The sequence below is a fragment of the Saccostrea cucullata genome, unplaced genomic scaffold (assembly GCF_032062105.1).
Source record: "Saccostrea cucullata isolate Sc308-1 unplaced genomic scaffold, CSIRO_AGI_Scuc_v1 ctg9341, whole genome shotgun sequence".
In the NCBI taxonomy this organism is placed as follows: Eukaryota; Metazoa; Mollusca; class Bivalvia; order Ostreida; family Ostreidae; genus Saccostrea; species Saccostrea cuccullata.
Window position 1 is genome coordinate 1 of NW_026925124.1, and position 23,955 is coordinate 23,955.

At 32.7% G+C, this 23,955-nt stretch overlaps 1 protein-coding gene across 1 annotated transcript; it reads right to left on the reverse strand.

The window, feature by feature from the left end:
* Nucleotides 1–8,459: 8,459 nt before the first annotated feature.
* Nucleotides 8,460–22,603, reverse strand: LOC134268101 (ficolin-2-like). Its single transcript, XM_062750303.1, has 5 exons — nt 22,017–22,603; nt 21,579–21,715; nt 21,330–21,426; nt 19,008–19,200; nt 8,460–8,897 (listed from the first exon to the last, which is right to left on the reverse strand). The coding sequence occupies exons 1-5, from the start codon at nt 22,591–22,593 to the stop codon at nt 8,681–8,683; spliced, it is 1,221 nt and encodes a 406-aa protein (XP_062606287.1). The 5' UTR covers nt 22,594–22,603; the 3' UTR covers nt 8,460–8,680.
* Between the last annotated feature and the right edge of the window lie 1,352 nt (nt 22,604–23,955).

Here is a 23,955-nt window from a genome sequence, read left to right on the forward strand (position 1 = left end):
AAATCTTACATTATAATATACGGGATACATCTTATTTATGTCTTAAAAAGGATAATTTACAAAATACACGTAAGTTTTTAATAAACGTTGTGGTGAAACCGGGAAGATGAATTTCGCTGGATGTCAGTTGATCATACTCAACTATATATTTTCATATTACATCTGACAAAAAGGGCGTTAAATCTACGGATGCTCATTTCATTTAGGTAGAATTTTTTACCATGACATTGTTACAAACATGATGCCAATCTTCAAATTGAAACACTCGTAAACGCCGAATGAATTTGTTATAAAAATAATAACCAGAAGATTTTAGCTGTCAGTGTTGCACCTACACTGTAAAATAGAGGAATTTTAGCGAAATTTTCAGATTTTTAAAATTATTTCAAAATATACATTTTCCGACAAACGTATAGCTACATTTAGAGTCTTAATTTGATAGGAAAAGTCGATTACATTATGTACAATCTCCCCACCAATAAATTGCAATTTATACGCAAATATTACCTCATGGAATTCTACAAGGCGATGGGGAAAGAAAAAAAATTACACAGAGAAATATTTTCTTGCAATTTCATGTATGTGAAATTGCATTGATTGATCTTTTGACAGATGAAGAAAATGTAAAATGCTTAAAATAAAAAGACATAAGACAATGTTGAATTTCATATCACAACAAGAAGTTTCCAGGACTCACATATTTGATTTGACCTGAAATAAAAATTTATTTGCTTGCAGTTGCCTACCGACCCACTGAAAATGCACAAAACCCAAACTTTTTTTTTTTACCATTTTGTTATATTATTACTTTTTTTTAATTTTCAGCTGTTTCATTTTAGTTTTTGTTTTTATCAATCTTTGATTTATACAAGAGTGAAGAGTATTCTTCTTTAGTAGGTCTATGAAAAACTCTATTTACTTATTGTCTAACAAATATCCCAAAACTTATTTTAAAAAAAAAAAAAAGAATGCCTACCTACCTACCCCTCAGAAAATTATAGGTCGGCAACTGCAAACACAGCTTGGCCTTATGTACGTATTAAACAACTGTGCTCGCCTAGCGCTCTTGCACAGCCAATATACTGCTTAAAATTCAATACAACAGGAAATTTAAATTCAAAATAATTATGATGAATTTCAAATCAATATGCTTAGCGCTTCCCAGTACTTTCAGTACTTTGATTACTTCTCTTTATGCCTTCTATATGCTCAGAATGAGAATTTGTAAATATATTGTTTGCCGCAGCTTTGTTATTTTTCGGCTAGAATACAAAAATAAGAATGAATATAGATGTATTTATATGTCATTAATTAATGACAAACAGGTAAGATATGATATTTGGGAGATCCTATGTTTCTCTACAATTTCTATGTACACATGGATACATCTTTATTTGGATCTCCCACACTTAAAGGTACAGCATGATGGTAATCAAAAATGCAATGTTTTCAAACACTTGTAGTTAAAAATGATGTGGCAACCAACAAAAAACCAACCAACACCTTATTTTTTTTCAAACACGTATGTTGAAAAATAAGTTGGTAACAAACAATAGGCCAACAAACGAAATCATAATAACATTATGTAAATTTATTACCGATGGAACGGTTGAACGAGGTTGTGGTGGGTATGTTTTCCTTTACAAACAGAGTGCACAGGCACATGCAGTTTTGGCATTTAGCATTAATACTGATCACGAGATGGCACTTTAACTACCGGTATTATACATTTATTGCATGATAGTGAGGGAAATATGAAGACTTATTCAGCCAGGAAATATCATATTCCCCTCGGGCGAAGCATTCATGCAATGAATTGTTTATTATATCGAAACAAGCAAAACCTTTGAAATAAACATAAACTTTCAAATTCGGCACCGCTCTCAAATTCACTTTCATTTTTTACGTAAAGTTACTATAAAACCCTTTGTTCAACACATTATCATCAATTTTGTGACGTAAACCAGGCTATTGTGACGTCTACTACTCTCGGGAGTTTTCGTTCAACGAACGAGAACTATATTGCGGGAAAATACACTAGGTGTTCCGAAGAGGTGGAATATGATGAAAAGCGTGCCGACGGCCGTGAAATATGAAGTTTTATGGCCCGATCACATGACAATCTAGAACCAATCAGATAACACGTTGTGTAGAATATTTATAATGAGGTATAATAATAGCTAAACACCGCAAGATCTCTAATATACGAAAGCCCAGAAGGCTCATTCGAGATTCAAGTTTCGAAATACGAGATTCAAAATTTGAGATTCGAAATTCGAGTTCCGAGATTCGAAATACGAGATTCAAAATTCGAGTTTCGAGATTCAAAATCCAGATTAACCAATCAAATGCGGGTTCAACATTTGATTACTCCCCTTTATTATGTTTTATCTATCAATAAATCGTTTAATATTTTCATAACAAATGAGTCATTTGATTAAATTACAATACAAGAAAGAGTATTATATATAATAGAAGGAAAGTTAAATAATCATTGGATTTTTGATCAGCAAGATATACTTCAATTTATATTATGACTTCTTAAATATTAAATAGAATGCATATATCAGGAATATATATATTTTTGCATTGTCTACTTTATATAAATGGTTGTTGACATAATAATAAAGATATAAATAGTGACTAAAGATTCACAAAATCCCCACCCCTTCCCGCCACACCTGCCACTTTTTCCCGACACTGAAAATGTTACTTTAAAAACTTGAAAAGCAATGTGGCCTTGATAAATAAAAACCGTGTTCGTTTTCCCATTAGAGGGAATACTCAGTACATAAAAATAAAGTTTTCAATTACTTATCTTCATCTTAGGCTTTGATTTCTTGAATTAATTAACAATTATATATACAATACAGATTGCAAATATGAATTAGAATAAATGCAGCATTCATTTTATCTGATATCAAACAGTAGATTAGTCTAAATAAGCTGCAGAACTATAGCGTTATGGTTTTATATTCAAGTCTCTGACCATAGCGTTATGGTCAAAGATTAAAATATACTCGGTTTTTATTTACCAAGGCTACATTGCTTTTCAAGTTTTTAAAGTAACATTTTCAGTGTCGGAAAAAGTGGCAGGTGTGGCGGGTAGGGGTGGGGATTTTGTGAATCTTTAGTCACTACTTGTAACTTTATTATTATGTCAACAACCATTTATATAAAGTAGACAATGCAAAAATATATATATCCCTGATATATGTATTCTATTTAATATTTAAGAAGTCATAATATAAATTGAAGGATATCTTGTTGATCAAAAATCCAATGATTATTTAACTTTCCTTCTAATATATATAATACTCTTTTTTGCATTGTAATTTAATCAAATGACTCATTTGTTATAAATATATTAAACGATTTATTGATAGATAAAACATAGTAAAGGGGAGTAATCAAATGTTGAACCCGCTTTTGATTGGTTAATCTGGATTTTGAATCTCGAAACTCGAATTTCGAATCTCGTATTTCGAACCTCGAATCTCGAATGAGCCTTTTGATTGGTTAATCTGGATCTTGAATCTCGAAACTCGAATTTCGAATCTCGAATTTTGAATCTCGTATTTCGAAACTTGAATCTCGAATGAGCCTTCTGGGCTTTCGTACTAATACCTGAGTCAATTCATTACACCATCATGCGAGTAGTTTACAAAGCCTACGTTAACACAATATACAGAGCTAAATTCTAAACAAAAAAATGCAAAGATAAATATGAATGTATAAAACATATTATTCACAATAATATTACATTGCATATTTCCATTGCATAATTACTGATTACTGATGTATTTCACCTTCTTTACAGAACAGATTTTTCTGGCTAAAAATTTCTATGGACAATTTCCTACCGTATGGGTAAAGTTTAATGACGTATGCGTATCACCAATAGAATTGTTTAAGGGGAGAAATGGGAAGATAAATTGTTTTTTGTTATAATAACATCAGGAAATTAACAAAAAATAGAATAAAAACTAGATACAATTGATATGGTTACCTGTTTAATAGATTTTATATATTTTTTCTTGTCAAGCACGAGCCAGGTAAAGCCAAGGGTAAATTCCACCAACAGATACTTAATTCTAGAGGTCTGCATTGTGGGTATATCACACCCTGTCATACGCACCTACACTTTATGGCTAAAGAATAAGACAGATATTATAAACACTATATGCCCCGACATATTCATCGCTGGGTATAATAAACAGCGTCAAATCACCTTTAAAATGCTTGAATTGAACTTCAAGTTCAGATACTCTGGATCTTTGTCACATGATAATGTCCGGTTTCTGCATAGTAAGTTATGTGCAATTAGGCGTATTGCAAAATGTAGGGAAAATGTGGTGGTTGCGCAAATTACGACAATAAATACAGCATACTGTAAAAAGTTACAAAAACATTGTAAAACTCTACCTCATCTAATCACATCTCCACAAATGCGCTGCAGTGAAAAGACAGAGATAAATCGAATGTTACCATTACGTCACAAATAGCGCAAGGGAGAAAGGGTTGCTTAAAGTAGTTATGTCCATTTACCCACCTCGGTCCTTGATCTTTTCATGTTAAATAAGTGCATTAAAACTCGATAGGACTCATGTTAAGACGGAACCTAGTGATAAGAATAATCCCCTGCTCCTTAAAATCATTTTAGCTGCTTTCACAGATTCGGTACGTCAATTTTTCATACTTTTTCTCCTCAACTTAATGTAATCATAGTTACTATCAATGACATTTGTTTCCTTATCCAAGCATTAGAAGCTGTTGAATTATGATTATATTATTTTTTTTCTTCTAATCAAGTGCAGAGAGAAGTAAGGAAAGCTAGATCCTCGTACTTTCAAGACAAAATTGAAGAAAATAGGTCAGAGCCTAAAAAATTGTGGCAACAACTCAAGAACATAGGATACAAATATGAACAAAAAAGTAGTGAAAATATTGTTTTAAACATAGATGGTATAGTACAACATGAAGGGAAAACTTTAGCAGATTATTTTAACTGTTTTTTATTACAACTATTGCATTAAAACTTGTAAGCAAATTACCTAGTCCTTCATATATGTTTTCTGTCACCTCAAGAGGGTTTAGACAGTTTTATGTAGATAAAAACATAGAAAACAAAACTTTTGTACTTTAACCTGTGTCTGAAGATTTTATATACAAAGAACTTAAAAATTTGAATGTAAATAAAAGTACTGGTTTAGATAATATACCAGCAAGGTTTTTAAAAGATGGTGCTTTTTATTTTAAGGAACCTATAATGTCCATTGTAAACAAATCTATAACCACCGGTACTATACCAGAAGATATTAAAATGGCAAGAGTCAAACCTCTCTTCAAGAAAGGAAATTCCCATGAAGTCGGAAATTATAGGCCAGTCAGAATACTATGCATAGTTTCAAAGATTTTGGAAAAATGTGTCCATGTTCAACTTTTAGATTTTGTAAACAATAACCACTTGTTGTAATCTTACCAATCAGGTTTTAGAAACAAATTTTCAACAGATACTTGTTTAATACATGTGTTAGATTTTATTAAAAGTAACACATCCAAAGGGCTTTTTACAGGTATGGTAATGTTGGATTTACAAAAAGCTTTTGACACTGTTGACCATACAATTTTATGTGATAAGTTAAAAGTTTTAGGAGTTTTATCCACTGAGTGGTTCAAATCTTATCTGTCTTGTAGACAACAACAAGTTCATATCAACAATACTTCATCAGACTTTAATACTGTAAATTGTGGTGTTCCTCAAGGCAGCATCTTAGGACCTCTTTTATTTTTAATATATGTCAACGATATGACTGTCAGTATTGATGATGACTGTAAATTAATTTTATATGCGGACGACAGTGCCATTTTTTATGCACACAGAGATCCTGTTATTATTGCTCAAAAACTGGGCATTGTTCTTGACAAATGTTCTTCTTGGTTAGTTGACAATAGATCGTCAATCCATCTAGGTAAGACTGAATCTATTTTATTTGGTCCTCCAAGAAAGCTTAAAAGTATCCCAGATTTTAAAATTGTGTGTAATGGTCACATTATTAAAGGTTCTGACAGTGTTAAATATTTAGGAATCTGTATTGATAAGTTTCTTTCATGTGAAAATATTGTTTTAAGTATCATACAAAAGGTTAATGCTAGACTTAAGTTTTTATATAGAAATGCCTCCTGTCTTAGTACACAGTCTAGAAAGACCCTATGTTCTGCCTTGATACAATGTCATTTTGACTATGCTAGTTATTCTTGGTATTGTGGAATAAACAAGCAACTTAAACACAGATTACAAGTAACCCAGAACAAAGTAGTACGGTTCATTCTAAACCTTAGTCCTAGAGAGAGTATTTCTAACAATATTTTAAACTCTCTAAATATGTTAAGAGTGGAGGATAGAGCTAAACAATTAAGATTAAATCATGTTTTTAATATATATCATGGTAATGCAGCAGCTTACCTCCATGATCATTTTGAATTGAATAATAATATCACAAGAAGTGCAACAAATAAGAATTTTATTATACCAAAGATAAAAGGGAAAGAGTCTTCATGTTTTTTCTATAATGCTATCAAAGATTGGAATACATTGCCACTGGAGATCAAAGAGGTGAAAACAAAACAAAGATTTAAGAAAGCTGTAAAGTCTTTTTTATCTACAAATGCTAGTGTTACTACATAAAAAGCTTGTCTAATTTTATCGTTTATTTATTATTTTAGTATGAAAAGTATGATAACTAGAGCAAAGCTCGTTGCAGAGCAACGAGTAGGTCTTCCGTCCTGTTTTGACCGGAAGTGACGTCAACAAAAGAAAACAAGTGAGCTAATCGTCTCCAGTCACTTTATCATTTCAATTTTGCATCAAAACCTAAAAAAATAAGCTATTTTGACTACTTCCGGTTTGAACGGAAGTGATGTCGACGGACGGAAAATTAAGTTTTATGCTTCCAGTGACATATGTTACCCAAAAACTTGTCAAGAACGGCAAAAATATGCATTTTCGGATGACTTCCGGTTTGACCGGAAGTGACGTCGCAGGACGCATTTTGACGACTTCAATAGATTCAGCTTGACATTTTGAACAACTTTGCTTCTTAGACGTATTATAAATTATCAATACTTTTTGAGATATCTGGAAAAAATTTTTGGCCCCTCTAGATCCATTTATTTAGGGGTCAGCCCTTTTTTCGAGATATCATTTAAAAGATCTTGTAATTCTGCACAAATTTTATTCTATATGTTTTAACAAAATATTTTTAGTTTAGAAGATAAAAAGCAAAGTTTCTAGTAGTATGCTAGTCTGTAATGTTTTAATATGTGCATCATGACATTCTGTGATATTTTTACCTGAATAAAATGAAGTGAAATGAAAAAAAATAGGCAGTATTTAGAACTTTATTTCAGCAGTAAAATTTGTAAAGTGTTCACAAATTTTTCATTTGAATTAAATTTGTTTTTAGGTCACATGAATCACTCAAGTGACTTATTGCTGTCTGTTTTTGTCCGCCGTCGTGCGTAGTACGTTTTGCCTTAACATTCCAGCTTTTCTCTGGAACCACTCAAACAATTTCAACCAATTTTGTCATATATATTATTTATGGGTGACGGGGAACACAATTTATGAATTTCATAGTCCGTGCCCCCTGGGGCAGAAGGGGTGGGGCAAAAACCAGTAACATTAATGCAATCATTAAAAATCTTCCTCCTTACTCCTGAACATCAAGCATTGAAACTGTTAGCATTATTGTAATAAGCACTGAGTATGCTATTCATGGCCCATCAGGGGTTTTTGTGCTAGGGCGAAGCTATGTATATCACATAGTGAAAGTGCATTTTTCTTAAAAGATATTGTCTGTTCCTGGGTTTTGAACAAACAAACTAAATGGATTGTTGTGATAAGGAGGAATACTACTTGCAAAATGGTAAATTTCTTGAGAAAATGCATTAGTTCTTTGAAAATCTTCTCCACTGCTCTCGGGTACTGCTACTACTACGCCTTTACACTACTGTATATACAAATGTTTAATGAAGAAGGATGTCTTTTCCAAAATTGTGAATTTCACGGCCCCTGGATCAGACGTTCTGGTGTTAAGACGGTCGCTAATGATTATATAGTTAAAATGCATTAATTCTTTGAAATCTTCTCCTCTGCTCCTGGGTATTAAACTAATGAACCATGCACAAAGTTATAATAAGAAAAAAATGCTTCTTCCAAAATTGTGAATTCCACGGCCCAAAGCGTTCTAGTGTTAGGGTGGGGCTCTATTGATTATATAGTGAAATATGCATCCCGTAGATTAAACTAAAAGTAAAGATTGCATCGTATTAAATATAATTTATAGCTATTTTTTAGAAATTAAGTATCATTTTCTTACAAAAATCTATTTTTTAATTCATTACTTTATTTTATCTTGAGGTTTCTTTCACCAAGCAAAGTTTATTAAAAACATTTTTGTCTGAAGAATACATGAGAGTTTAAAATTTAATTTCAAAATCAATAATATTGAATAAGTCAGGACACACATACATGTAAGGTAACTGTCTATTATAGGATATTGAAAATAAATCTGAAGTGAAATAAGTAAACAATATAGATTAAACTGCTATTTCTCTAACAAAAAATAAAATGTGACAAAATTTGTAATAAAATGTAAGGTCTGATAATTAATGATCTCTAGTTCTTCTGTCTGGTCATCATCTGAGTCTGTTTTAAAGCTTCTTTTTCTCTCCATTTTCTCCATACCGGGTATTTATAACTAGACAATACAGACTGGGCATACTGTCCATTCAGGTTTGAGTAGTGACAAGCATTGTACCACCAGGCTCCGTGCCATGCTATAGCACAGTTCCCACTATCACCGTCATTATCCTTATCTTTAGTTGAGAATTTACTACGGTAACCATTGTGATAATTCATACTGTCACCTTAAACAGAAATTAGATAAAACCATAATCTATGATATAATAAAGCAATAGTCATTGCATTGTTACCTCCAGCTTAATCACCTTTGTCTAGGATTTAAGAAAACATTGTACATGAATAATGTAAAAATAACGAACAAATACATGTTGTATGTAATATATATTGTACGACGCATACTACATTTTTAAGTTAAAGCTTGTATCAAATCATTTGAAACTAGTGCTAATTGTAACGGGGACCGTTACAGATGTTCCCCAAACGCTCCCCAACTTCCTTTTGGTGCCACATTCCCTGCAAGCTTCATTAAATAAGACAAATTTTATGCATTTGAGGCTTTAACAACATTTACCCAGGAGAAAGTACCAAGTTCATTCAAATTTTAGAATTCCACGCGTGCGCATGTGAATGCATGTGCGTAATGACCATATCATCTTGTCTATACAATCTATATATATTTTAATATACTAAATATTAAAGTAATTAATCTAAAAGTATTGAAAAAAAATACTCTCATTAAACTGTATTTTTGATTTTACTCATTTCACGTGGAAGCACATGCATACATGGGCCTGATGACCATACCTTCTTATAGAAGTCCATTACATCTATCTATGTTCTAAATCCCACCCCGTTTGGTTGAAAACCAAGGGAGTTATAGCTGTTTAAAGTTTCAGCCAATCAGATTGCAGTGCACGTACACGCACGTGTATGCATGTGCATGATGACCATACCGTCTTGTAGAAGTCCATTATATCTATCCATGTTCCAAATCCCATCCTGTTTGGTTGAAAAGCAAGGGAGTTATAGCTATTTAAAGCATAAGCCAATCAGATTGCAGCGCATGTGCATCCACGCATTTTCATGATAATTGCTATATATTTTATTGTAGGATATCCTAATACATGCCTATGTTTAAAATTTCAAAGGATTTCGTCAAAAACAAGAAAGATATTGAGACTTTAGTTTCAGCCAATCAGAGCAAAGCGCACGTGCATGCGCGTGAGATCTTGCTTTTTTGACCATGTCATCTTGTCTATGCTTCTAATATATACTTATAATATGAGTTTCAAAGCATTTCATCAATAATTTAAATAGTTACGTCTGTATCAATTATGTTGGACATTTCTCATGTTGCACATGCGAGCTCATGCAAGCACACATGCATGCACATGCTTTCATGGTAATTCTTATATTACAGGCTGTAGATCTCCCTAATGTATGACTATGTTCAAAATTTCAAATGATTTTATCTAAAAACAAGAAAGATATTGAGACTTTAGTTTCAGCCAATCAGAGCATAGCGCACGTGCATGCGCGTGCGATCTTGCTATTTTGACCATGTCATCTTGTGCATACTACTAATATATCCTTACATTATGAGTTTCAAATCATTTTGTTAAAAAATAGAAAAGTTACGGTTTTATCCATTATATATTGGTCATTTCAAGTTTTGCACGTGCGCGCTCTTGCAAGCACGTGCGCGCAAAATGACCTTGATTCCGCAAATCTACATAACATGTCTTCTGACCCTAAAAACATTTCACCTAAATCGGATGTATAGTTTACAAGATCATTCGCGGACAAAATTTTCCCGAGAAGAAAAATAATAATAACTAGATACGATCTCGTTGCGAGCAACGAGAGGTCTTCCGTCCGTTTTAGGAAAAGAAACCCACATAATATCGAGCTGAAAAGAGATTCAAAATTTTGGTCACAAGGAGGATTGAAACCATGTCGCCAACGTGAATGCGCTTTTTTTTTATATCCCCAACGCGCTAACCATTAAGCTATTGGGAGTACTGCTCTAAATATACTTGTGTATACCACGGTACTTTTGCAACAGTTCACCTGTCTAAGAATTATAAAAAGCATTCATAATTTCGCGCCAAACGCCACGAGTAAATATTCGCGCCTTTTCTTTGGACTGATCTATTAGATAGGTATGATAGCATCAATTAAATTTTAAAAATAAAACATTCTTAGCGCCTTTATTTCATTTTGACGTTAAGAAAGTATATGTAACACATCATACACATTACATATCGTATCTAGCCCAGCTACACTGAAGCAGTGAAACGGAAATTAAGTTTTAAGATTGACACTCAATTGCAACGTACTACTGTAACGTGTCGGATCTGAGCGGTCAGTAGGTCCGTGCTCGGATTACCGAGTTTTACTGGGGATATGATTGAATGCAATATATACAGATAATAATATGACACCTGCCTGGTGTCTTTAAATCAAATGACCTAAGTGCTTTGTATAATTATATATCTTCAGTTAATACCGGCACCTGCCTGGTGCCATATGATAATTGCCTCACTATACTCGTAAAACTGACTATATAAGTCAACATCTATCTGCCTGGTGCCTCTTGATTTAGCCTTTAACATCTGCCTGGTGTATAACTGCTTACCAAGTTGCCTATATAACTCTAGCCAAGTGGCTACAATATACTTACACAGTATGATTTAACTTTGTAAGAGCTTCTCTGTCCTAATGACAAACCTATAGCTAATGACACACAGCTACATTTTAACTAGTCACTGACTAGGGCAACTTTGCACAATCCTATTTGATCGATAAACCAATTGGTTTCTGTACCAAAGTGAAGACACAAGCCAGTTGGCTGTACTGCCCCCGTGTACCTCAACTTAATCAATGATCATAAGTTATCAGATATCATATTGATAAAATAAAACAGACTGTCTTTCTTTTGGCAACACCATTATTATTTTCTAACAGAACATCATTTATCAATAATACTCGTTTAATTCTTTAGTCAATTGACCAATTAATTACAATATTTACATTGATTATCTATTATGATATAAACAAGTAACGGGAGGTAACTCCTCCAACCATTTAATACTACGTGAGAGTCGAAGTAGTTTTTTACATTTCATGTATCCTTATGTCAGAATGGTTTAATCAAACGCTCAGCTGCCCCCATAAACCCCTACTCGCGAAATGGCGGAGTTGACAGAGACAGCCGCCATTTTAGACCCGCTTCAGATTTTTGAATGCAAATATGTAGACTTTAGATTTATCAACATTCAAACAAATTAAATAGTAAGCATTATAAGGAGGGCTTCTATTACCATACCAAATAAAAATGAAAAATACTGAAAAACAAAAAAGTTAGAAAATACGATTTTTTAAAATTTGCATCTCGTAACGACCGGAAGTACTGACGACGCACGAAAAGGCGATTCTGCAATCCACAAAGTCATGGTCTATCATCTCCAATAAGTCTCCAGTTCATATCCTTAGCCATTTTCGATAAAAGTGCGCGACAAAATCGCATTTTAAAATCAGGAAATTGTCCATAACTTGGCACCAGAAGCGAGTTTTCCAAATTACTCTTCGGATGTAACAACTTCATATAATGGCGCATATTTTGTGAAAGTTTCATGAAAAACCACTGAATAGATTTCGAGAAATCGCCTGCACAAAATTTTGTCAAAAAAAAGAATAATAATAAGAATAATAATAATAAGAAACAATAGAATCACTATAAGGTCTTCCGTGAAGACGGAAGACCTTAATAATAACTAGAAAAGAAACTCGTTGCGAGCAACGAGAGGTCTTCCGTCCGATTCAGAAAAAAAGTAAAATCAAACTGAAAAAGTTACTTTAAAAATCGGAAACATGGGGGATCGAACCCGGGTTGCCAGCGTGAAAATCCATTGCGGTACCCATTACACCTTTGGGAACCCGCTTCAAATTAACATTCGAATATCGCGAGATTGTTTTCTCATTCCAACATACATTACATTATTTTAAAATTCAGTTTGGAATTATAACACGAGAGCTAGCTTGCCAAACTTTGATCAAGATGATCACATCGGAATTTGTTACTTGAGTTTAAACAGTATTTTTTAGGATAGATAATCTATTAATAATGAACAGATGATACAGTTTTCTTTCCTTTTTTCGATATGTATTCAACTTTTTATCCCATGCAACTCCATATACAGACATGCCAAATATTATATATTTCTGCACTATTGTCGCCATTTGTCTACTACTAAGTCGGGTCATGATGCATTAATTCGTGTCAAACGTCACAAGTAGTTCTTAACGCTATTCCTTTGAAATGTTTGATTTATTTAATAGATGTGATAGCTTCAATGACAATTAGAAATGTATGTTCTTATAACCAGAATTTCGAGCGTTAGAAAGTATGAGAATATTTATCACATTATACAAATATAATTTCGTATACGGCCAAGTAACAATAAAGCTGTGAATTCGGTAAGATTTTTCACGAATTTTGTATCCTGTTTACCCCCAAAGTGGAGATGAGTTACACGTTCATGAAAAGACTGGAATGTTTCACTGAAAAAAAAAAATCACTCGTCCTCCGACGGTCAAGGAATCTGATACTATTTATGTCAATAACTTGCATTTATTACAAGAATATTCATATAACCTTTAATAAACAATCTTTTAAAAATGTTTTTCTTATTTTTGTCTTTTCTATTCATTGAATATATCACAAGCCTGCGTAAAGAAAAATAAACAGAAGTCAAGTCATACTTCAGAAACATACATGTAGTTAATATTAAGTCAGGCAAGTTTCTTGAAAAGTATTATAACCATGGTTTAGGATAAGTTTTCCCTGGTGCAAAATAAAAGACTGAAGTCATTGTACTTCCACTTGTAGTCAAGTTGTATTCTAACTTTGAGATGCAGACAAAAGCGATTTCAATAGAAGTTTGAGGAAACCTCATGTTAAAAGTATACTCAATGCAACGTAATTGCGATGTAGCAATCAAAAGAATCCTTTACATTTCATAAATCTTTTTGGTAGAAGTTTCGTTCATCTAAACGCTCAGCTGACCTTCTAGAACCCGACTTGCTTAATGGCGGAGTTTACCGAGACCACCACCATCTTGGACACGCTTCAGATTTTTAAATGCGAATATCTAGTGTGTGGATTGATCAATTCATAGAAAAATTATATATTTGGCTTTTCCAGTAGGGTCTTTATTATCATTAATTATATCAAAGAAAAATATTGAAAAACAAAAAAAGTTGAAAAAGTGGACATTTTGAATTCACTTCCTGTAGCGACCGGAAGTACTTACGACGCAAACGAAGTCAAAATTGCACATCTATAACTCATGGTCTATCATCTCTAACAAGTCTCCAGTTAATATCTTTAGCCGTTTTCGAGAACACTCGAAGACAAAATTGCATTTTAAAATCAGGAAATTGTCCATAACTTGGCACTGGTACCGAATTTTCCAACAAACGGAATTTTATATAAAATTCATATAATGACCTATAATTTCTGAAATTTTCATTGAAATCCACCGAATAGTTTACGAGAAATCGCCTGCACAAAATTTTGTCTAAAAAAAAAAGAATAATAATAATAAGAAACAATAGAATCACTATAAGGTCTTCCGTGAAGACGAAAGACCTTAATAATAATAAATATATACGATAACGTTGCTAGCAACGAGAGGTCTTCCGTCCGATTCTGGAAAAAACAAACTCGTAAAGTCGAGCTGAGAAGTGATTAAAACTTTTGGTCACAAATTGAATCCAGGTCGCCAGCGTGAAAATCCAATCCGCTTTTTTCCCCTTTTATCCCCAACGCGCAAACCATTACCCTATTGGGAGTACTGCTCTAAATGGACTTGTGTATACTTTCGCTACAGTACACCTGTCTAAGAATTATAAAAGACGGGCCATTATTCATAATTTCGCGCCAAACGCCACGTTAAATCTTCGCGCCTTTTCTTTGGACTGATCTATTAAATAGGTGTGATAGCTTCAATGAAATTAAGAAAAAAGAACGTTCTCATAGCCTACATTTTGAGGTTTAGAAAATATATTTAACACATTGTACACATTCTATAGAAAAGTAACACAAAAGCAGTGAAATGACTATAATTTAATTTTTTATTTCCCGTCTCAGAAGTGAACTATGCCGATTAGTTACACTTTCTAAAAAAGGTTGAAATGTTTCGCCGAAAAACATGCCTCGCTCTTCGACAGTCAAGGAATCAGTTACCATTTATGTTCAATAACTTGATTCAGGTCTTTGAGAAAAGAATGTGAATATAAACTGCATTAGACGATCTTATTAAAATGGTTTTCTTATTTTTGTCTTTTCTGTTCGTTTAATATCACACAAGTGTGCATGGGGAAAACAGTGGTTATACGTTTTATACTTACTATATACATACATCGATATTGTTTCTTGAAAAACTATAACTTATAGCTATGATTTAAGATCTGTTTTTCCGTCTTGCACAACAAATGATAATAGGTATCTCTCATTTGCACATTTAGTCTTTTCTTTTTCTACTTTGAGAACCAACCAAAACCAGTTACAGAAGACGTTTGAGAAGACCCTGGAATAAATCTTTAGTTTGACACAGAATTGTAACGTAATTACTACGTGATCTATTAACGCGCAAACCATTAAGCTATTGAGAGCACTGCTCTAAATATACTTGTGTATACATTTGCAACAGGACACCTGTCTAAGAATTATAAAAGGCGGGCCACTATTGATAATTTCGCGCCAAACGCCACGAGTAAATATTTGCGCTTTTCTTTGGACTGATCTATTAAATAGGTGTGATAGCTTCAATGAAATTAAATAAATAAAACGTACTTATCGCCTTTATTTTATTTCGACGTTAAGAAGGTATATTTAACACATTGTACACATTACATATGGTATCTAGCCCAGTTAAACTAAAGCAGTGAAACGGAAATTAAGTTTTAAGATTGACACGTAATTACAACGTACTACTACGTGAAAGTCAAAGTAGTTTTTTACATTTCATGTATCCTTATGTCAGAATGGTTTAATCAAACGCTCAGCTGCCTCCAGAAACCCCTACTCGCGAAATGGCGGAGTTGACAGAGGCAGACGCCATCTTGGACACGCTTCAGATTTTAAAATATTAATATCTAGAGTTCAGATTAACCAATATTCAAACAACTTATATAGTAAGCATCAATAGAAGGGTCTCTATTAATATTCTAAAAATAAATAAAAAATATTGAAAAACAAAAAAGTTAGAAAAATACGATTTTTTAAATTTGCATCTCGTAACGACCGGAAGTATTGACGAAGCACAAAAAGGTGATTCTGCAAACCAGAAAGTCACGAGCTATTGTCTCCAATAAGTCTCCAATTCATATCTTTAGCCAATTTCGATAAAAGTGCGCGACAAAATCGCATTTTAAAATCAGAAAATTGTCCATAACTTGGCACCGGAAGCGAGTTTTCCAAAAAACATTATAGACTGCACAACTTCATATAATGACGCATTTTTTGTGAAAGTTTCGTTGAAAACCGCTGAATAGTTTTCGAGAAATCGCGTGCACAAAATTTTGTCAAAAAAAGAATAATAATAATAATAATAATAATAAGAAACAATACAATCACTATAAGGTCTTCCGTGAAGACGGAAGACCTTAATAAGAAACAGAGTAAAAACAATATGTTCCCCAACTTCGTTTGGGGAACATAATATAATATGTACTGTGTATATATAAAAGGCTTGTTCTTCTATGTATATGAGAGAAAACTGGACATCACACCTCACTATTTTTAAATGGTACTTTTGCTTTTTGTTTAAAAATTTAACGGAAAAATCCCTAACAAAAAAAATACTAAAGTAAACTGTAGTTAACTATAGTTTACTAAAGTTAACTATAGTATCAAAGTAATAACTTTGGAACTTTGATTTACTATGGTGAAAACTTTGGAACTTTGATTTACTATAGTGAAAACTTTGGAACTTTGATTTACTGTGGGGAAAACTTTGGAACTTTGATTTACTATAGTGAAAACTTTGGAACTTTGATTTACTATAGTGAAAACTTTGGAACTCTAAATCACTATGGTATAAGCTTTAGAACTTTGATTTACTATGATGAAAACTTTGGAACTTTGATTTACTGTAGAGAGAATTTTGGAACTTTGATTTACCATAGAAAAAACTTTGGAACTTTGATTAAGCACTATAAACCCTTAAGATTATGGTTTTGCTTCCCATTCTCTACATTTTATAAATTTCAAGGTCAAGTTTCATTAAAGCTTCAGGATTTTTTTTTCAAAAACCCGAATCCTCCCCAAAATAGAACAAAGTACAAGAAATGGTTTTTATGTAAAAAAACGTCTCTTGCACCTGTAAATCAGCAGTATTTATTTAAATTTGTTTAATTTTAATTTGTGCAGATAGAACGTACTTTTTATTTATGGAGAAAAAAATAACTAGAAGAAAAAAATTGGGTCGTTTAGAATCAAAATATTTGCTTCATTTACCTCAGTCAACATGTTTCGTTCTAATGTTTATTAAATACATTGCATTTAAATTAAACACTTTTCATATTTAAATTACAATGAACAAGAAAATATCAGCCCCAACAATCCTAATATAACCCCCCTTAAAACAGTTTAATATTTAAAAAAAAATTATTAAAATATACAAATTGTTAAAGTAATTACAAAAACTTTGGAACTTTGTTTTACTATGGTGAAAACTTTGGAACTTTGATTCACTATAGTGAAAACTTTGGAACTTTGATTTACTATAGTGAAAATTTTGGAACTTTGATTTACTATAGTAAAAACTACTTTGATTTACTATAGTAAAAACGTTGGAACTTTGATTTACTATGGCGAAAACTTTGGAGCTTTGATTTACTATAGAAAAAAACTTTGGAGCTTTGATTTACTATAGTAAAAACTTTGGAACTTTGATTTACTATGGTGAAAACTTTGGAACTTTGATTTACTATGGTAAAAACTACTTTGATTTACTATGGTGAAAACTTTGGAACTTTGATTTACTATGGTGAAAACTTTGGAACTTTGATTTACTATAGTAAACTATAGTTAAATATAGTTTATTATAGTTTACTATAGTATTTTTTGTTAGGGATGTCATGAACATTATGATGGTGAAAACTTTGGAACTTCGATTTACTATGGTAAAAACTACTTTGATTTACTATAGTAAAAACGTTGGAACTTTGATTTACTATGGCGAAAACTTTGGAACTTTGATTTACTATGGCGAAAACTTTGGAGCTTTGATTTACTATAGTAAAAACTTTGGAACTTTGATTTACTATGGTGAAAACTTTGGAACTTTGATTTACTATGGTAAAAACTACTTTGATTTACTATGGTGAAAACTTTGGAACTTTGATTTACTATGGTGAAAACTTTGGAACTTTGATTTACTATAGTAAACTATAGTTAAATATAGTTTATTATAGTTTACTATAGTATTTTTTGTTAGGGATGTCATGAACATTATTTGGTTATGATTTATAACACCAAGTAATTAATGAATGAATTAAGTATCTACACGAGTAATACTGTCTGTCATTGGTAGGACCTTAAAGAGTATGTAAACGCGAAAAGGGTTCAATGCAGTTTTACATGCATAAATTGTGTTTCTATTTAATTTATTCCATATAAAACATTTTTTATCATTCGAAAGTGTACATATTAAGATAATATCCATTGAAAAGTGTCTTCATAATATGAACAATTAAAATATGATGTCCACCAAACTTTTTTGGTGCCAGTCTAATAGTGACATAAGGAACACTCATTACACTATATTCACAATTTCCAGTCAGAACAGAATTCAATTCTAAACTGATATTCTAATCCCCTGTGACCACAGAACATTTCGTAACATTATTATGATTGATTTATTATATATTGTTTAAAGTCCCTTTCGAGAATTTTTCGCTCATGTAGAGATGTCACCGTAAAAAAACTGGAGAAATTTTCACTCACATGGAGATGTCACCGTATATCGGTGAAGGGCTTCAAAAGACCTATGCTCGGCATTCAAGGCCATTGAGCAGGGAGGTTTCTTTATCGTGCAAATGTCTTACGTACACGGGACCTACGTTTTTTTAGGTCATCTCGTAAAACCCGTGACTTTCACTCCTAATGCTGAGCGCTTGGCAAAGGAACAGTCACTGCCAATATTTTCGTCTTAGATTTGACGCGGCACCGGAAATTGAACCCGGTGCTCCCAATCACGAAACAAACGTTTTACCACTAGGCTACCTTGACACGTAAAAATTATTATGAGTAGACTTACCTGCGGTTCCTGAATACCCCGACACGGTGAGTACGTATTTATTGTATTTATCTCCGACATAAAATGTGGAGTACTGAGCGTATGCTTCATCGCCATCGAAACTTTGTAGTTCAACCCTGAGTTCCTGGTCCTTGTTCTTTGTTAATTCGAAGATTGCGTCATTTCCTACAAGGAGGTAAAAAGTTATATAAAATTACGATAAAAAATCTTTATAATTCTTAAATGTAACACGTTATATTTAGACAACGAGCTTTCTAGTGTATCGGAGGTACAGGGCGGGGTTTAACGCGATAACGACAACCCGAGTCGGACCCCGTCCTATATCAATAGCTACGATACATTATTCAAAATGACTTGTGACAGGACCTTTATTGACGTTACGTGCGATGTTGGTGTCATTTTACGATTTTAATAACTGCCCACTAAACCCATCGGCGTTTTACAAAAATTGCAATATTGGCGGTTTTGGTATGAATGGATAGGTTATGAATAGAACCTACCATAAAAACTTGTAGGTTCCTGGTATTCGTATGGACATTATGATGTATAATATATGCTGTTCCAATAAAGTTTTGTCAAGGTGAGATAAGATTGAATCTGACAGAGGAAAAAAATGTCTTCTCTTTATTTTATTATTTTCTTTTTTTGGCTAATACATTTTCAAAGTTTGCTTTTGTATTGTCAATATTTTTCATTTTTGTAAAAGCGTTTGCAAATATATATCTTTTTGTTTTGAAAGCAAGATTTTGATTGCGAGAAAGATGCGCACAATATGATTTTCATTATTTCGGAAAAAAGTTAAGAAGACTAGCGTCTTATCTATTTTAGTACTGTGGTGTCATCAATTTTCGTTGGCATCAATTTTCGTGGATTTTGTAAAAGAGACGTTTTCGAGGATACGTAATTTCGTGGACAAAAGCATTGCCTATACAAATGAATATGATTTTTCTTAATTCAATGAACGTTTGAATTCGTGGGTCTGCTAAACAACGATATAATCGAAAATTGGTGCTCAACGAATATTGATGAAACTACAGTATTCTTTCTACGTCACAATGATTGATCGATTGTAAATTGTTCAACGCCCCTCTCGAAAATTTTTCACTCATATGGAGACGCCACCACTTGCCGGTGGACAGGAGCAAATTTTGTCCTTTACTCTGCGCTTAGGGCCATTGAGCAGTGAGGGACTTTTTTCGTGCCAGCACCTACTGCGACACAGGACCTCAGTTAATAGGTCTCACCCGAAGGACCGATCTCCCATCCCACAAAGTCAGAATGAGCAGTATGTTGATATAAACATTATTTGTTCATTAGAAGAAATATTAATAACGTGATAATGTATTATGTTCAATAATGTTTTAAGGATGTCCATGTTCATAACTATTTCAGGCATAACACGTGAATTGGATGAACGGTAGAGAACAAATACCCAATTACAAAGTAATCAATGAGGAATGCAGAGGAAAATGTTAACGACATTCTTCTTTTTAAATCAGTCGCAAGCCAGTATATTGGCCTTACTCTCAAACATCTATTCATAAGTACCCTAATTAGTACCTGTTTATCTCTCTGTATGTACGCGTCCGTCCGCCTAGCTGTCCCTCTGTCTGTTGGTCTGTTGTCCCAATGGGTTTTCTACACTTTTTTCTAAAGGCTTGCAGATATCGAAATGATTTTTGGTATGTTAGTGTATCTCAATGAGTTACAGATCAAGTTTGCATTTCGTTCCGCGTCATTGATTTTTCTTCACGGAATTATGGTATTTTTAATTTTTGTCATTGGAATTACGATCGGATTACTGATGCACTAAATTAATGTTCCAAACGAGCTTGTATGCTGACGAGAAAAGGGGATCCCGGTAGGGATGCTTGTTTTTCATGGGCAAAATGTAATATACTAGAATTCATTCGATGATTTACTGGATTTAAATATTCATAAAATGGCATGCACCTTGAACGCATCAATAACATCATTTTTTTTTAATTTCTCGCACACTCTTTGTAAAAAGAATGAATCCACAAATGAAATATTTGGTTTTCTGCATTTTTTAGAGGGATACCCAACTCCTTATTTATATTTTCACACTACATTTAGATAGACATCTTATAATGCAAATGTAACATAAAATAAACAAATACAGTTATAAGAGGGATCCCTAAATTCTGGTTTATATTTTGACATTACATTTAGATGAACACCTTATTATGTATATGGAGAATAAACTAAACTTACCAATCCAGTAGTTTTAGATAGACACCTTATAATGTAAATCTTACATAAACTTAACTTACCTATCCAGTAGTTTTTAGAGGGATCCCCAAATCCTTGTTTATATTCTGACCACGTCCTGTAAAAGTCTGTAGAATTGTCCAGTCTTCTTTGAATTACCTTTAACACATTAATTGAATTTTGAATTCGTTTAAAATTTAGCAAACTTGAGTAATTTAAGTTTAAGACGTGTTTACGTACTTAATAAGAAAACTTGATAACAGCTATAAATGCTTTATTTTGTAGAAGAGAATTTAACAATTTTTACTAACTGTCCACCCTCCTCCATCAGTTCTCATGTCACAGTAAACAGACTTTACTTCATAGGCCACGGATATCCTGTATACCCCGTCCCTTCCTTCTAAACTTGGGTATTTCTGCAAAATGTCCCAACAATCCTTTGGAAGCACTGTGTAAAAGAATATTTAATGTTACCCACATACATACTCTTTATTGTAAATCAGATTATATACGTTATAGTGTTCTTTTAAAATTTAGCTTTATAATGAGCAAAAGGCAGCCCCAGAACATCAAGAGAAAAAAAAATATATATACGTGATTCAAAATCAATCTTGATTTATTCGGTCTGCGAAAAGAATGATTATTTCATAGTTTTTACGTAGAAAGTTCAATTTTTAACGCTTGATCCAATTTTTTCTCGCTTAAATTCGGTTTAATGGTCTAAACGTAAATAAAATGTAATAATATACCTTTTGACAAGATCCAGTTGGATTCATTCAGATCCCTACAAACAGCTTGCAGAGTTTCATTCACAGATCTTCCTGAAGCGTTCTCTGTATATTTATAACGTTCCAAAAGACCGTTCACACTGCACTTCTGTAACGTTACGTTCATTTCATTTATTTGGTATTTGAGTTCCTCAATTTCGGGGATTTTGGTAGAGACTGATTGAGATTCATTTAGAACCTTCATTTCCTTTATTGTATTCTCCAATATTTGGCTTTTCGTCTCCAAGTTCCGTAAGTCCTTTGCCATTTCACTAAGTTTCGCCTTTATAACTTGTCTGTCGTTTTTACTGTCCGCGGCATCCATTACCAGATTTTGTATTTTCTGAACCATAGAGAAGCGGACCAGACTTTCCTGATTCAGAATGTCACGTAAGACATTGGAAGCCTTACCGGATACAGTACTAGAGAGCAAACCATTTTTATCAGAAGCTTCGTTTTTAATTAAAGATAAATCACCAAATGTTCCATACACAAACATAGAAAGAATAAAACAAAGTACTTGTAGAACACCCATCTTTGCAGTAAAGTATCGTTTCATGGGTGAGGAAGCCCTTTATATGCTGTGCAACAATGGGCGTTAGTAATATAATCAACTCACGAAACACTGAAATAGTAATTGGGTTTTTTTTGTTGTTGTTGTTTTTTGTTTTTGCTTAAAAGAATAATTTGTTTCTTGACATGCTTCCAAATAACAGTGTAGTCTTTCTCCTAAGTGAAACCAGATCCAGTGTATAATTTAAAAAAAAGGTTGTCACAGGAAAAAAAATGACTTGATACTTGACTAGCTTACATTAAAAATGTGATCTTTATCCAGAGTAAAAACGCTATCCCGCTTATGAAAAATAAAAAAAATTGAATCCAAAATAAAGAAAAAAGATATATTAGTGTGTGTTTGTTAAAATGGTACTTGAAAATTGATTATTTAGAAATTTATTCACAACATTGTATGCTTAATCTGATATAGTACTTGGTAACAAACACTTTTTATAGATATCTTTCCGACAAATATAACTGACTAAAGTTCCTTTCATGTAAAGCGAGTGTTTTAATGTAATACTTCTACAGCTCCTAACTGTCAGTAACCTTTGATACTTAAATAGTTTACATAAAAATGACCGTTAAATATTTGATAATAAAATTCCTTGATTCAAGATATGTTTTCAATTTAACTTTTATTCATATACAGTACTAATGGCAGATGTGACCGCTGCATAATGCTCACTTCTCCTATACATATATTTTCCCTGTAAGAATGAAAATTGTCCATTATCCCCAACTTTCAAACCTTGTGAGCATTGTACGGAATACACATTCTAATTTCTTAATATGAAAACAAAGACCTTACAACTGAAATGAAACACCTTTGTCAAAATACGACCCAATGATTGGGTGTACTAACAACGTCATAAAAATGACAATATACTTTGCAAAAATCTCAACTTAAGAGAGAATGCTGAAATCCCCCAACTTATCTGTTAGTAGCCTGTCTCAGTTTAAGACAATTTTACTGACATAATTATATGGAGTTGACATATGAATATAAGTAAATATTGCTCATTAAAAAAGTCTTCAAATATCTGAACGTCGAGTTGATGGTCACAGTAAGTGTTTTTTTTTTCTTTTCAATGAGAAAAATTAAATAAATTCGACTCCATAGAAATATAGAAAATCAACTTATAAAGGACCAAAATCATTTCCTATCGAATTTCTGAGGATGTTGGAAGACCTGTTCACCGAAGACTGCATTAATATTGTAAATGAGAAAGTGTCGGATCCTTTATTATCAATATCTATTACTGCCTTCTGAAAAAGAAATTGGCGATTTTAAATTTTCTAAAAGTTGTTTTGGCGTTTTTGAGAATGCACATCTGTTTTACACCACTTCTTGAATATTCTGAAG